Source organism: Ovis canadensis, chromosome 3, assembly GCF_042477335.2.
Source record: "Ovis canadensis isolate MfBH-ARS-UI-01 breed Bighorn chromosome 3, ARS-UI_OviCan_v2, whole genome shotgun sequence".
NCBI classification, from domain to species: Eukaryota; Metazoa; Chordata; class Mammalia; order Artiodactyla; family Bovidae; genus Ovis; species Ovis canadensis.
The window spans coordinates 228848573-228862899 of NC_091247.1; the positions used below are offsets into that span (position 1 = coordinate 228848573).

At 56.9% G+C, this 14327-nt stretch overlaps 1 protein-coding gene across 2 annotated transcripts in view; it reads left to right on the plus strand.

Annotated features, from left to right (window-relative positions):
- Nucleotides 1–14327, plus strand: part of TBC1D22A (TBC1 domain family member 22A) — a 267188-nt gene that overhangs the window by 160610 nt on the left and 92251 nt on the right. For both annotated transcript variants that reach the window (XM_069586202.1, XM_069586201.1), the window contains one exon: nucleotides 4863–4972. In XM_069586202.1, coding sequence (XP_069442303.1) covers nucleotides 4863–4972 — 110 coding nt within the window. The remainder of the gene's footprint in view (nucleotides 1–4862; nucleotides 4973–14327) is intronic.

The window sequence follows — 14327 nt, forward strand, 5'->3', positions numbered from 1 at the left end:
GCCTTTCCTGCCTGCGGGCCCCGCGTCTGCTGGGTGGAGTGTTCTCCCTGGTGGGTGTCTTCCCGTGAAACGGACCCTGGCACAGAGGACACGCCTTGGAAACGCAGGAAAAACCCTCTGTCCGCCTGTGCGTCCGTCTGTCTGTCGGTGGCGGCGGCTGTCATGACGGCCTCCTCGTCATGGTTTCCCAGGACTTCGAGCTCCTCACCCTGCCTGTTCTTTTCCCACTCACCTTTTCTTTCTTCTGGACACGGAAATGTGCACAGGAGAATCCTGCTCTTTATTTACCTAAGACGGATTTTTGGGTGTGTCAAAGCAGCCCTTATATCCCTGTGTGGTTTTCTCCGTACGAGGCCCCGTCTCTTCCATTTCTCTGTTTCCTGTGTCTGGCAGAGGATGGCTGGTGCCCCCGCTCCGAAAGCCAGCGGATCCCCTCACCCTAATCCTTCTGACCCCCAAACACCCTGGAAGCCTCTCACGATTTGCAAGGGCAGGACCACCACCGTGGGGGACTTTCGCTCCAGGGCTGTTTGTCTGTGGGAAAGGCAGACTTTTAGTTAAACTCTCCCAGTGGCTTAAACAGCATCCCCGCCCTGCCCCGTTGCTAAATAACTGCACTGTGAAAGCAGATGCTGTCTTCTTACTCTGTGCCTTTCTGTGGAAAACAGCGGTCGGTTCCTGCCCCCCCCCAGTCACGCGCAGGGCCTCCTGGGTTCTCTGCAGCGCCGTCTAAGCCGTGTTCTTGTGTCGTGTCTGACCTGCAGTTCTGGAGTTTTCCGTATGAGTGGAGCTGTTGATAAAAGACTGGGGTTGTTTTTCAAATTGCTTTTTAAACAATCAGACGGCCAGACAGCATTTTCAAAAATTTATGCAAACCCGCCCCAAAGCTTTTCTGTGGTCTCAGGTGGCGAGTGAGACTGTTTTTATTTCGTGTCTGTCTTCCCCGTTGTGCGCCTCCGTGTTCGCTGTGGTCCCCTCAGGCCTGTGGGCCTTCCGCCCAGGACCGTGGCATCAGCGCCTTTGGCGCCTCCCTGGCGTTGGCCGGTGCACTTGCCCCCGGCACTCTGAGGGCTCCGTGGGGCTGGAGATCTTTCCTCAGCTTGGTGTCCCCGGGATACAGGCCTGGCCCCGAAGCGAGGTATGCGGACAAGCTGGGGAGGAGGGCTGGGTGCAGCTTCGAGACCACGTTGCTCACTCCGGCGTTAATGTCCATTTGTGATTAGAAGATAAAAGTAAGACGTGGAGTCTAGTCCGGGTTTTGATGAACCGTTTGGTTCACATTCTGTCATTTTAAGCAGCGTGTTCGTCACAAACGCCGTTTTGCGGAGTCCACCGTGGCCCTGGGTGTCCCGGCTCCTGGGGCGGTGGTGGTGAGGGTGCGGTCAGCCCTGCCTGGAGCTGGGCTGGCTGTGTGGGGTCCCCCTCCACCCTGGGGGCCCTGAGCCCCTCACTCCCCTTGCCTGCAGCGTCTTCACAGGCTGGGTCAGGATGTCCACACGGCCCAGGGCCCAGGGCGGCACCGGGAGCCGCTGCTCGGACACACCTGCTGCCGTGCAGCCGTGCAGGCCTCAGGCCCGCTGCTTGGACACGCCTTCTGCCGTGCAGCTGTGCAGGCCTCACACCCGCCCGTGCCGGTCGGGTGTCTGCCCTCCTGTCCCTGTGAGTTCATCAGCTCTGCCCTCTGGGTCCTGCCTCTTCCCCTGAACCTGGGCCGGTGGCCGGGACGCCTCCCCTCCGTGTCCCGTCTCCTTGGCCTCGGCCTCTCTGCCGACACCGAGTCCCGCTGACCTGAGGCGCAGACCCCTTGCCCCCCTGCCCCACCTCCCCGCGGACTGTAAGGGCAGCGGGCAAGCTCTGGGGGCAGGCGTGCACCCTGGGGTCAGGGCTCGGCCCCGAGAGCTGGCGCCCCCTGCGGCGTGAGCGCGCCTCCATCAGGCAGGCCTTGCTGCGCCTGCTTTCCTGTCGGTGCCCGGCCCAGCCGCGCCCCCTGGTACCTCCAGTGCCCCATGCCCCCCGCCAGGGCAGCCGCCGTGGTTTCTGCTCTGTCCCTCGACTCCGACTGCAGTCCCAGCCCCGGGGCTTCTGGAAGGTTCTGCGCTGTTCCCAGTGCTCTGCCGTGCCGGGGGCGCCTCCTCTGGCAGAGGGGTATTTATCTCATTCTGGCAGCAGGGGTCATTCTGATTCTTTCGACCTGCGGAAGATAGGTTGGCGTGGGGGCTGTCTGAGCTAGATGCCAGTACTTCGTTACGTCAGAGAGGAGCAAATGGCCTGTCGTCGGGAGTGACGCCTGGCAGAGGCCGCCGACATTTCCTGGGATCAAATAATACGCCCGCTAAACAGACCAAGAACATTCGCCGAGGCGCCCACTGCCTCCCACAGGTGCCCGCTCCCCGCCGTCCTGGCCTGGGCGACCCCACCTCCTCTGTGACCCAGAGAGGGCTGAGGCCCTGTAGCTCAGTGGTCTGGAGACCCTTGAAAGCGAGGACATGGAGGAAAGACTCCCAAGGAGCCCTCGGGCTGTTGTAGATCCTGCGCCCTGAGACTGGACAGCGGTCGGCTCTGCTCTGGTTCAGGGGACACTGAGTCGATCCTGCCCAAGTCGTTTTCCCAGCAAGGAAGTCTGTGCTCCAAAGAGGGCACTTCCACTCCTGTCTGTGATCTCGGTCTTGAAGCAGGAAGGGCATCATGCTGGGCACGACCCGGTGCCTGCGACTCGGACAGCGCAGTGCAGGAAGCCCTGAGGGGAACGTGGCTTCCCGCCTGTCAACCAGCGGAGAAGAGGCCGTGCGTGGAGCCAGGCAGGCTCTGTCCACGGGGGCCCGTGGGCACATGGGCCTCCCAGACAGAGTTCCGAGGGCAGGTGCTTGGCCGGGCCAGCCTGGGGGCAGAGCAAGGCCTGCAGCCCCCGGGGGGCAGGTTCATGGGCACCTTGGGCTGGGAGGGAGCCCAGAGCTGGCCTCAAAGCATGCTTCACCATAGTCCCGCATCGGAGGGGAGGGTGGGCCGCGTGAGTCTGCCCGCTGGGGCCTGGCTGTGAACAGACAGCCCCCCACGTCTGCTGTTTTCCATTTCTGAAGTCGTTTCCCCCTTTAATCCGCCAGCTCCTTGGGGGCATTGGTTCTTCCTCATCTCTGCGCCCAAGGGTCTGGAGTGTAGGGGCGTGGGCAGTGCCCACCAAGGAGGGGTGATAAACAGGGCGTGGCCCATGCGTGCAGTGGGAGGTCGTTCTGCCATAGAAAGAGGGGAGACTGTCACTCCCGGAAGCCTCGTGTGCAGTGAGGACCACCAGACAGGACAGGCCGCATGGCCTGTGTCCACTGGCCTGAGATGGCCACACAGGCACGTCCGTGGGGCAGACGGGATGCTGCCCGGGGCTGGGAGGGGCTGCTGCTGGGCTCAGGCTGTGTTGGGGGGTGATGAAAACATACTGGAGTTAGATAGTGGCGACGCTACCTAAGCCCATGAAGGTCCTAAGACCCCCTGAATTGTACACTCGAATTGAATTATATCTCAATAAAAGAACGCTTCAGACCAAACCGACAAAGGCCTGTTGAGTGCGTGAGGGAGCAGATGAAGGAAGGGCTGAGAGCTGCTTTCCTTCGCACAGAAGGACACACGTGCTCCCAGGGGGCAGCAGGGACTTGGAGCCAGAGGTGCTGTGTGGTGTACACGGCTGTGAGGCTGTGCCTGGAGGGGTGTGCGCGTGTTGGGGCCGTGGCAGCCTGTCTGGGCTCCTGAGGGCCCAGCCAGTCGGCTCTCCTGTGGGCTGCCAGCCTGAAAACGCCCGCCCTGGTTTTACTTTCTTACTTCTGCTGTGAACAGAGAACAGAGCAGGAGGCCTCTCACGCGCCGGGTCAGGTGCGAGGCGTGCCTGAGTGCAGAGGCCTGGCCAAGGTTTGGGGACAGACATGGGTCCACGCTGTGACCCCCCCATTTCCAGGCTGGGTTGTTGCTTCTCTGCACCCCATTTTCCCAGGGGTGCAACAGAGTGCCTGGCATATATAATAATCACTCAATACACGTTAGCAGTTATCATTATTATAATTATTGTCATTTTTATCCACTTAAAGCTTTCTAAATATATTCCAGGCTGAAATGTTTCTTTTCTTAAAGAACATTTTCATTGCAAGGATGCCATGCATATTTGCAAAATACAACAAAAGTATATAAAATTTTAGAAATAGGAGACACAATTTTTTAAACATTTATGAGTGTTATGCTGGATGGTGGCAATTTTTCTAAGGATGTAAAATCAGTTTCTTCAGATGTCTGATAAGCCATTCCAGTGAGGCATCTGTTTTGCATTTTGAAACTTATAAGTCATGTTTTCTCATTAGATTTTTGTACTCAGAGGAAGAAACTACTTAGAGCGCCATTGCCTGTTCTTCTTTTCAAACACATCTGTGTTTTTGCTGTCTTGGTGTCTGCTCACAGCGTAGCAGTATGTGGTTTTGGAAAGTCTCACCTTGGAAGCAGGTTTTTAGAGGGCTTATTACTGAGTGAATTTGTGCATACATTAGAAGCAGAGTTTTTTAAAAATATTATGGAAAGACTCCGATGTCAGTTAGGTATAAGTAATATATTTTAGATCCCCTCTTAGGATGTGAAATGCCCAAGAAGCAATGATTTACAAAATATTAATTATGTTAATTAATTGGAGAGGATTCAGAATATTAATTATCTGCAACTAATTAGGTATTAAAATTGAGGCCTGTTAAGTGATGAGGTGGAAGACAAGTTGTCTAGTTAGAGCGAGAGAAGTGGGAAGGAGGGGCATCCTGGGGGAGTGGTGTTCCTGTGAGCAGAGCGCACGTCTTCCCAAGACCTGACGGCTCCCTGTTTCCCCCTCCCCCGCCCTGCAGATGACGAGGAGGCGGACTCCGCCAACATCTCCCGGGTGCCCGAGGATGCACTGCGCAATGTGGAGGCCGACACGTACTGGTGCATGAGCCGGCTGCTGGACGGCATCCAGGTGAGCCCCGCCCGGGTCCTGCCACCGCCACCGCCACGGCTGCGCAAGCCTTCTGAAGCCCCGACTTTGCTGCTGAACGTGTGTGTGTGTGTCTGGGGTTGCACACGGGCCCCTGGAGCGCCTGGGGGGCACGGTGCAGGCTCAGAGGGACGAGGCCCCCCGCTCAGAGTCTGTGGGGGGCACGGTGCAGGCTCAGAGGGACCAGGCCCCCGCTCAGAGTCCGTGGGGGGCACGGTACAAGCTCGGAGAGACCCCTCCCCTGCCGAGCCCGATCCCCACTGGACCCGCCTCCCTCTCTGCTGCAGCCGGTAACTGTGAGGTTCTGCCCGTGGCACAGGCCGCCGTGGCGAGCTGTCTCACTATCCACGGAACTGAGTTCAGAGGAGCCTGCCCCTTAAAGGGCATCGGATTTAGAGTGACGTGGGGCGTGTGGGTGGCTGGCCCCACCACCCTGCCATCCTCAGCTCAGGACCTTGGCACTCTAGGACGTGGTGCTGGGTCCCAGAGGGAGCTGAGAGGCATCCTGCCCCTGTTGATGGGGCCCCTGTGGGTGGGATTCTGCTAGACCCATGGTCAGCTGGGCCACTGGCTGGGGTTTTCCCGGAGGAGCCAGTCCCCCAGGGCCTGGTGGTTTGATGGAATCCTCCACCCCCACGTATCAGCGGGGAGGCTCTTCCACAGGTGCCTGGGGAGGATGCAGTTGGCAGGTCAGGGACAGAAGGCGGCTGGGGCCTCGTGTGCAGCAGGAGGTGGCCGAGGAAGCTGGCTGGCCCCCAAGCCAGCTGCAGGCCCCGTTTGGCTCAGCCAGTGCCCACACAGCCTTCTCAGACGCCTGCCTGGTGCCCGGTGTCACACCCACTCTGGGGATGGAGGGAGAGGCATGTGAGTACCGTGTTACCAGGCATTAAACTGCTTTGGGAACATGCACGGGGGCAGAGTGGGACCTGGAGGGAAAGCCTGGGGCAGGGCTTTGGTCTGAGGTTCGTTCTGGTCACTCACTTGAGGACGGTCTGCTACAAAGATAGCCGCCCCGGGCCGGAGACTGTGCAGGGGGCTTGGGTTCCGCCAGGACCCCTCTGTCCCAGGTGAAGCGGGTCCTTCCACCGGGAGTGAGAGGACAGGGCGTGGCGATGCGCTCATCACCAGCGTCCCCCACAAGCTTTTCCGGAGCTCATGTCACAGCAGGTGTTCCTAACGCCACTGGCTGGAGAGGCCTCAGCTCAGCTGCTTAAAAGTGGTCCAAGTGAGGCTTTTCTAAGATGTCATCTAAAGACCGACGCCAAGAGCTGACTCATTGGAAAAGACCCTGATGCTGGGAAAGATTGAGGGCAGGAGGAGAAGGGGACGACAGAGGCTGAGATGGTTGGATGGCATCACCGACTCAGTGGACACGAATGTGAGCAAGCTCCAGGAGACAGTGAAGGACAGGGAGGCTGCAGTCCATGGGGCTGCAAAGAGTCTGACACAGCTCAGCGACTGAACAACAGGCAACGAAAGAGTGAGGCCCTTGGGTTTAATGCACGTAAATCAGCTACGACAATTCTCTTGAAGAAAACCCTGCGGATCCCGGTTCCCCTTGTTGACCTAGGAATTGACAGAGAAAGCGGCAGCCCTTCCTGGAGTTGGAGAACGGGAACCTCGTATCTGAGGGCCCGTCAGGTTGCCTGGCGATGCATTTTGTGTCTTGTAGAGAGAAAGGTGCCTGCTGGAGACGTATTTCAGCCCCAGCATCAATCCATCATTCCCCACTCTGATACTGTTCTCGTATTTTTTAGTCTTTCTTTCCAAACTTCAGACTCTTTTCCTCCTTGGAAAAGAGATTGAATCGTAGTGTGAAACTTTATAAATTTCAAACGTCACTTCTCTGATCATGAGTGATGGAACTTCTGCCATTTAAATACAAGATTATCTGGCTTCTATTTGTAAATAAAATCAGCTGTACATTGAAATCGATGCTGGCTTTTCATTTTTCACCCGAGATTTCTTGTCTGATGAAAGGGTTTCTTGACAAGGGTGCTGCGTGGAAGGCATAATGTTTCTCTGGCGCACACGTGTGTGTGTGTGTGTGTGTGTGTGTGTGTGTGTACAGCAGATGTGAGGCCGGCAGCAGCCATCCGTCTTTCTGTCACGTGGTTGCAGTTGATTCCACGAGATCCTCTGGTGCACAAGGGTTCAGGGAGGCCTGCTACGGGCATCTGGGGGTTCTGGGGGCTCTTTGTGATTCCCTTAGATGAGGCCGTCCCTGGCGACCCCGTGTGAGCTCCCCAGGCTACTTCTCACTGTGGGCAGGTGCCGTTACCATTTATCACTGGTTGAGTGTGGAGCTGTGAGGGCGTCCCGGGTGGAGCAGTGGGAAAGAATCTGCCTGCCAATGCAGGAGACACAGGTTCGATCCCTGGGTCTGGAAGATCCCCTCAAGAAGGAAGTGGCAACCTGCTGGAGTATTCCTGCTTAGAAAATCTCACGGACAGAGGAGCCTGGCGGGCTGCAGTTCATGAAGTCGCAAAGAGTTGGACACCGCTTAGCCTTTGACCAGGCACCATGAGGCTATGGTGCTTAAGAGGCTATCCTCTTATGGTTAAGAGGGAAAACGGGCTAGCAAGTCAGCGCCCCTTGGGCCTGGCTGCTCTTGCGTCTTAGTGAGGTGCTTGCTCCTGGTCGCACGTCTGTCCTCTCCATGCTTCTCGGAACTTGTAGGGCACCGTCCTCAAGCACCCTTTCCATCACATCAGTCCCTGGTTGAGGACCATTGAGAAACTCACTTTGATTTTGTTGAGTACAACCCTCAGCCTGGTCTTCATGCATTGTTCCCTGTACTTGATGAAGTTCAGGTTTATATCGTGTGGTGGCAGTCCACCTCATTGCCAGAGGCTTCAGGGAGGGGGTCAGAGTCTCCTTGCAGGCAAGGCCAGGGCAGCATTGTGTGGCTGGAGGGGTGACAGGGAAGAGGTGACCGCGGCGAGTGTGCAGCGTCTCCAGCCCGTCGGTGCTCCCAGGTGGCAGTTCAGCCTCGCAAGCAGCACACAGGGCAGAGCCGCTCGCCCTCGAGCAGGTGCATGTTGGACCCACACCCCCGCCCTGAAGCTTGCTGGATGGCCTTCCCCAGCTGAGATAAGTGGCGATGAGTTCCGTTTTGCTGGGGGAAGTTCTGCAGAACAGCACACATCTGTTCACACTCTTGCCCTCCAATAGCCTAGATGGAGAAGCTGTGTTTCGGGCTCCCCTGGGGCCTGGGTATGAGGCGCTGCTGCATGGGGCCAGGGCATGCGGGCACCTGGCACCTGCAGACCCAGCACCGGGTGCCGTGCGCCCCTCCCCCGCTGGTTCATGGCGGCGGGGAGCCGGGAGAGGAGGCCCTGGGCCCAGCCTTGGTGCGGACTAGGAAAGGGCAAGCCTCCACCCCTCCTCCACGAATGCTTGGTGCTGGGCGTGGCTCCCTAAAGTGCGCAGGAACCTCGAGCCGACGGGGGACCGCAGAGGGGTCATCAGAGGCGCTGGTGCCAGGAGGCCAGGCATCAGTGCCTAGCGAGGTATAAAGATCAGGCGAAGAGCCTCCCCCGGAAGTCCAGGTGCCGTCAGAAACAGTGGTTCTGCAGTGAGGTCTCCGCTCTGCGTCTCAGGGCCGCCTGCTGTTCCGACTAGTGGGAGTCAAGCAGCTCCTACTAGTGGGGCTGACTCTGCCCGTACCTGCCAGTTAGAGCTCCACCAGGTGATGCAGAGCCGGTCAGTGATTCGCTTTAGCAACAAGAATCCATTCTGTGCTGCTGCTGCTGCTGCTGCTGAGTCGCCTCAGTCGTGTCCGACTCTGTGTGACCCCATAGACGGCAGCCCACCAGGCTCCCCGTCCCTGGGATTCTCCAGGCAAGAACACTGGAGTGGGTTGCCATTTCCTTCTCCAATGCATGAAAGTGAAAAATGAAAGGGAAGTTGCTTAGTCCTGTCTGACTCTTAGTGACCCTATGGACTGCAGACCACCAGGCTCCTCCATCCATGGGATTTTCCAGGCAAGAGTACTGGAGTGGGGTGCCATTGCCTTCTCCCCATTCTATGCTATTATAAGTAAAACATTTTAAGATAAATGAATATTTACCAAAACAAAAATGTTTAATGAGAAGAGAGGCATGGTTTGACTTTTATGTGCCTTGATGGAAGACAGCTGAATTCTCATCTGTGTTTCTGCAGTCAGCTGGTTGTAATGTGCATTTTTGTTGTTGTTGAAGTATGGGGTGAAAACCCAGACTCCCGTAGCTATGTAGTTGCAAAAGGGAGAAGTTCCGTAATAGCCCTCTGGATGACTGGATGCCTTCCCTTCAGTACCGTACCACGGCCTGAGAGATGGTAGCTTCCTAAAGGCCACTTGCAGTGTGACTGTGAAGCCATGCTAGTGAACATCTGTGCTCATCACAGCAGACCCATGGACCCGTCTTGCGCTTGGAGCGGATCTCTCCCACGTGTGGTCCTGTAACGTCAGACGTTGGTCACTGGAGCGTGCGGGGCACCTGAGGTATGCTGATATTCTGAACATCACGTTTCATCGAATCGTATAAAGACTCACCTTTGGGACTTCCCTGGTGGTCCAGGGGTTAAGATTTCGCCTCCCAAAGCAGAGGGCGCCAGTTCAGTCCCCGGTCCGGTTCGATCCCTGGTCTGGGAGGTAAGAGCCCACATGCCTCAAGCCAAAACACTGAAATATAGAACAGAAGCAGTATTGTAGCAGGTTCAATAAAGACCAAAAATGGTCCACAGCAAAAAAAAAAAAAGTTTTTTTTTTAAGTCACATTTTTTAGTGCTACTGCCTTATAAAGAACCGTCACGCTCCGATGGTGGGTCAGGTTTCTCCAAAATTTGAATTCTGGTTTCAAAGCTCAGATATTATTATTGGCAACAGATGCTGTGAGTTGTTTCCCGTGAAGTGACGGGCTGACTTTGTTCACTTTTGAGGAGACGTCTGCCCGATACCCGAGTCTGAATAATGAGTTTGCCCGTCAGTCGTTGTTTCAAATATCAATGATGTTTCTTGAAAAAACGTATCCAGTACTGCTCTCAGCTCAAAGAGTTGCAGCAGCTGCTTTTCTGGAAGAAGTTTAACATTTTGGGTGTGCGTCTCGAGGGCCTTGTTCCCCAGCTGTCGCTTGTGGGAAAGAACCTGCCTGCCGAGGCAGGAGACAGACAAGAGACACGGGTTCCATCCCTGGGTGGGGAAGAGGCCCTGGAGGAGGGCGGGGCAACCCACTCCGAGATTCTTGCCTGGAGAGTCCCATGGACAGAGGCGCCTGGGGGGCTACAGTCCACGGGGTCTCGAAGAGTCAGACACGACTGAGCGACTAAGCGGGCACGCACTCCGTGGCTTCACGAGTTCTTCCCGTTTTTCCACCTAATACCGAGGAGCTGTTCATTAAGGGTCGAGACGTGACGCAGTGCTGGTCGTAAGATTAGAACCCTTTCCTGTGCCGGCCGCGACGTCCTCTAAGGAAATGGCCTTTTTCAAGCCATGAACGCGTGGCGTTAAGGGTATGGTTGGTGGGGCCGGCTTGTCCGTGCCACGTGCCAGCGCTTTCACCTGCCAGCCCTGGTGGCAGAGCCTCGCAGCCCACGCCCGCAGGGCGGCGCAGGCAGGCGGCCCCTCGGTATCACCATGGACGCAGTTTGGGCCTCACCAGCCGCTGGAAAGGGCCCCAGGGAGCCCGGCGGCTGGCTGAGCACCGTGAGGGCCACTGCCCGCAGGGAGGGTGCTCTCTCGGAGACACCCCAGGGTGAGCTCACACGGGAGAAGTACAGGATGGAGCCAGTGCCGCACTGGGGGTGTCGGCCGGGCTGTGCCCCAGGGAGCTGTGCCCGGGGTCCCGGGGTCCCGGGGCAGTGGCTCTTCCTGCCCAGGTCCTGCCCCGCGTCTCCCGGCACCGTGAGTTGTTGCCCGTCTGGGACGTTGGGAGTGTGGGGTGGGTGGCCCTGGCCTGGATTTGCTGTTCCGTCGGCACAGCGGGGCCACACTGTCTCACACGCGGTCAGTGTTCCTCAGGCACCATGTCAGCTTTGCAGCCAGCGATGTACCTTTTGTAAAACTGAATTTGCACCTTTATTTATTTTTAAACTTATCTATTTTTGACTCTGCTGGGTCTCTCTGCTGCTGCTGGGCTTTTCTGTAGTGGCAGTGAGTGGGGGCCAGTCTCTAGCTGCGGCTTCTTGTTGCGGTGGCCTCCCCGTGTCTTGGAGCGCGGGCCCCCGGGTGCGAGCGCTTCGGTTGTCGGGGACTGTGGGCCCAGCAGCGGCCGCTTCGCGACTGCAGAGCACAGGGGCTCAGCTGCTCCTGAACCCCCGGCACTGGGGTCTTCCCACTTCAGGGACTGAGCCCATCCCTCTGGTCTTGGTAGCTGGGTTCCTCACCACTCAGCCGTCAGGGAAGCCTTCTGAGAGCTAGCTTCTAAAAATAGTTTGCTAGGGGAATTCCCTGGCGATCCAGCAGTTAGGACTCCAGGCTCTTGCTGCCAAGGGCCCTCTGTTGGGGAGTGAAGATCCCATGAGCCGTGAGGCCGGGAAAAAAGCTGGGCCGTTATTTCTTCCAGGGGTTTCAGGGGTTGTGTCCTTGTGACGCTGCCTTTGGGGATGGTTTTCGTTTAGCTCACCGACAGCAGTCTGAGCAGGTCCGGCTGACAGCTGTGTCTCTGCGAAGGACTGCCTTAGGACAGGATGACCAGACGGAGTCCTTGAGTTTTAGAGTGGGGAAGGGGTGTTCCCCTGAACTTACCAGGAGGAAGCTGCCGGAGGGCCTGTGCAGCAGCCCCGCCTGCCTGCCCCGGGGCGCAGCGGGTAGGGTCCCCAGCCCAGGCCTGCCGCACCCGCCCTGGCCTGCTTGGGGATTGTTCCTGGGCCTTCGCCAGACTTCTCATTTCACTGACACGGCGCGCCAGGGCTGCCGGGAGCTTTCACCTCCTGAATTACGGCTTCCATACCTGCCCGCTCCGCAGTCAGACCATCACTCTCAGATTCATTACTTAGCAGGACGGCCTCTTGGAGTAGAAAGGAACCGTTGCCTTTTATAATTAGTCATTTACATTTTCTTTCCTTGGGGAAGAATCAGTCAGTTCTAAGAACTGGTTGCTGGCGTGGAAGTGATGAGAATATTGGGGAAAGTAACTGTTTTATCTCGGAGCTTACTTGTCAGAGAAAAGGCCGGCAGCCTGGTGCTCTAGTGACTGGCAAAGGAAGGCCAGGGTTGACCAGACCTGTGTCGGGGGACCGGAGGGGATGGAGCTCGCTGCAATGAGTTATCCCGGGAGAGAATAGGCACGGCGCACCCCAGGACCCAGAGCCTGCACAGAGAGCCCCTCGAGAAGGTTCTGTTCCAACAGGGAGAGAGGCCCGAGGACCCTCAGAAGGAGCCAGGACCTCGATCTGTTTTCACTCCCCGCCAAGCTCCAAGGACAGAGGACAAAGGGCCGGTCTGCTGCTTGGGAAAGTGGTGGAGAGGACACCCACGTGGCCCCCACCTGGCTTCTGTTCACATCAGGCGTCTCCACCTGGAAGGGGCAGCGGAGCAGCAGGAGGGGGATGGAGAGCCGGGCTTGCACCCAGCCCGTGAGTGGACGGCGAGTGGCCAGAGAGTCTGGTCCACGTGAGGCTCTGCTCTCTCCTCTCCGATGCGTCAGGCTCGGAGACGTGACCTGAGAGCTGTAGTCGAGAAGAGTGAGGGCTGCTGGCAACGTTTTAGAAAGGCTTATTGAATAGACAGGAATGTGTGGGCTCGTGGGCTGCAGCGGGAGATTCATTAAGAATGAATTATTGCGTGCCAATTTAAAGAGAAGATTAAGAAAAAATTTCATCTACGGTAGCATCGAAAACAGTGAAATCCACGTTGTTGCCTGGATGAATAGTTCATTCCTGTTAATTGCGAAGCAGCGCTGTGCCATGCGAACCTGTCAGTCTGTCTAAACATCCTGCAGCGGTGGAAGCCGAGGCTGCTGCTTCTCTTTGTCTGCTAGGGAAGGGGTTTCCTCGAACGCTCGTGTGCACACCCTTTGGTTGGTGTGTGCAGTCTCTCTTGGGTGGGTTGCTAGGAGTGGACTTGCTGGGTCATGGCGCAGAGCTACGTTCCAGTTCCATGAAAAACGCCTTTCCCCCAGGTTGGCTATGCTACTCCACACACCCATCAGAAGCGCGGTCTGGCTGCTCCACGTCCGCACCAGCTTCGCATGTCCCTGCTTCTATTTATGCTGGAGAGCAGTCCTGTGTGTGTGTGTGTGTGTGTGTGTGTGTGTGTATTTATCTATACTGTTGGGCTGCACCCCACAGGCCTACAAGGCCCTATGTTTGCCCAGCTTCAAGACCAAAGAAAAGCCCAGAGTCAGTGACAGAGACAGCAGTGGTTTAATGGGTGGGGGACCTTACATGTCTGAAACAAGGTCCTGGAGTGACCCCCATGGGTGGTGGGCAGGACGTGGAGGCGCTTTTTGTTCCCAGAGGAAAGGGAGTTTGCCAGGTATGAGGGAATTAGGTTGCCTTTTCATGCTGTTCATGAGGTTCTTACGGCAAGAATACTGTAGTGGTTTCCATTTCTTCCTCCAGTGGACCATGTTTTGTCAGAACTGCTGCGACCCATCCGTCTTGAGTGGCCCCGCACAGCACAGCTTATAGTTGCACTGAGTTAGGGAAGCCCCCTCACTGTGATAAGGCTGTGGTCAGCTTTGGCTGCATGATGCGAGGAGCTGTTGTTCAGTTGCTCAGTCGTGTCCGGTTCTTCGTGACCCCCGGAGTGTAGCACTCCAGGCTCCCCTGTCCTTCACCATCTCCTGGAGCTTGCTCACACTCACGTCCGTTGAGTCGGTGATGCCATCCAACTGTCTCATCCTCTGTCGTCCCCTTCTCCTCCTGCCTTCTTTCTTTCCCAGCCTCAGGGTCTTTTCCAGTGGGTCAGCTCTTCGCATCAGGTGGCCAAAGTATTGGAGCTTTAGCTTCAGCATCAGTCCTTCCAATGAATATTCAGGACTGATTTCCTTTAGGATGGACTGGTTGGATCTCCTTGCTGTCTAAGAGACTCTCAAGAGTCTTCTCCAACACCACTCGTTGGTAAAGACCCTGATGCTGGGAAAGATTGAGGGCAGGAGGAGAAGAGGGCGGCAGAGGATGAGATGGTTGGGTGGCATCACCAACTCAATGGCCATAAACTTGAGCAAAGTCTGGGAGAGAGTGGAGGACAGAGGAGCCTGGTGAGCTGCAGTCCATGGGGTTGCAAAGAGCTGGACACAATTTAGTGACTGAACAACAGCAAAGACAGGCTGGCTCACTAGTTCCCCGGGAAACCCGCTGAGGGGCAGGCCCCTCACTGCCCCTTGATGAGAACAGTCACTAGCTGGAGGCT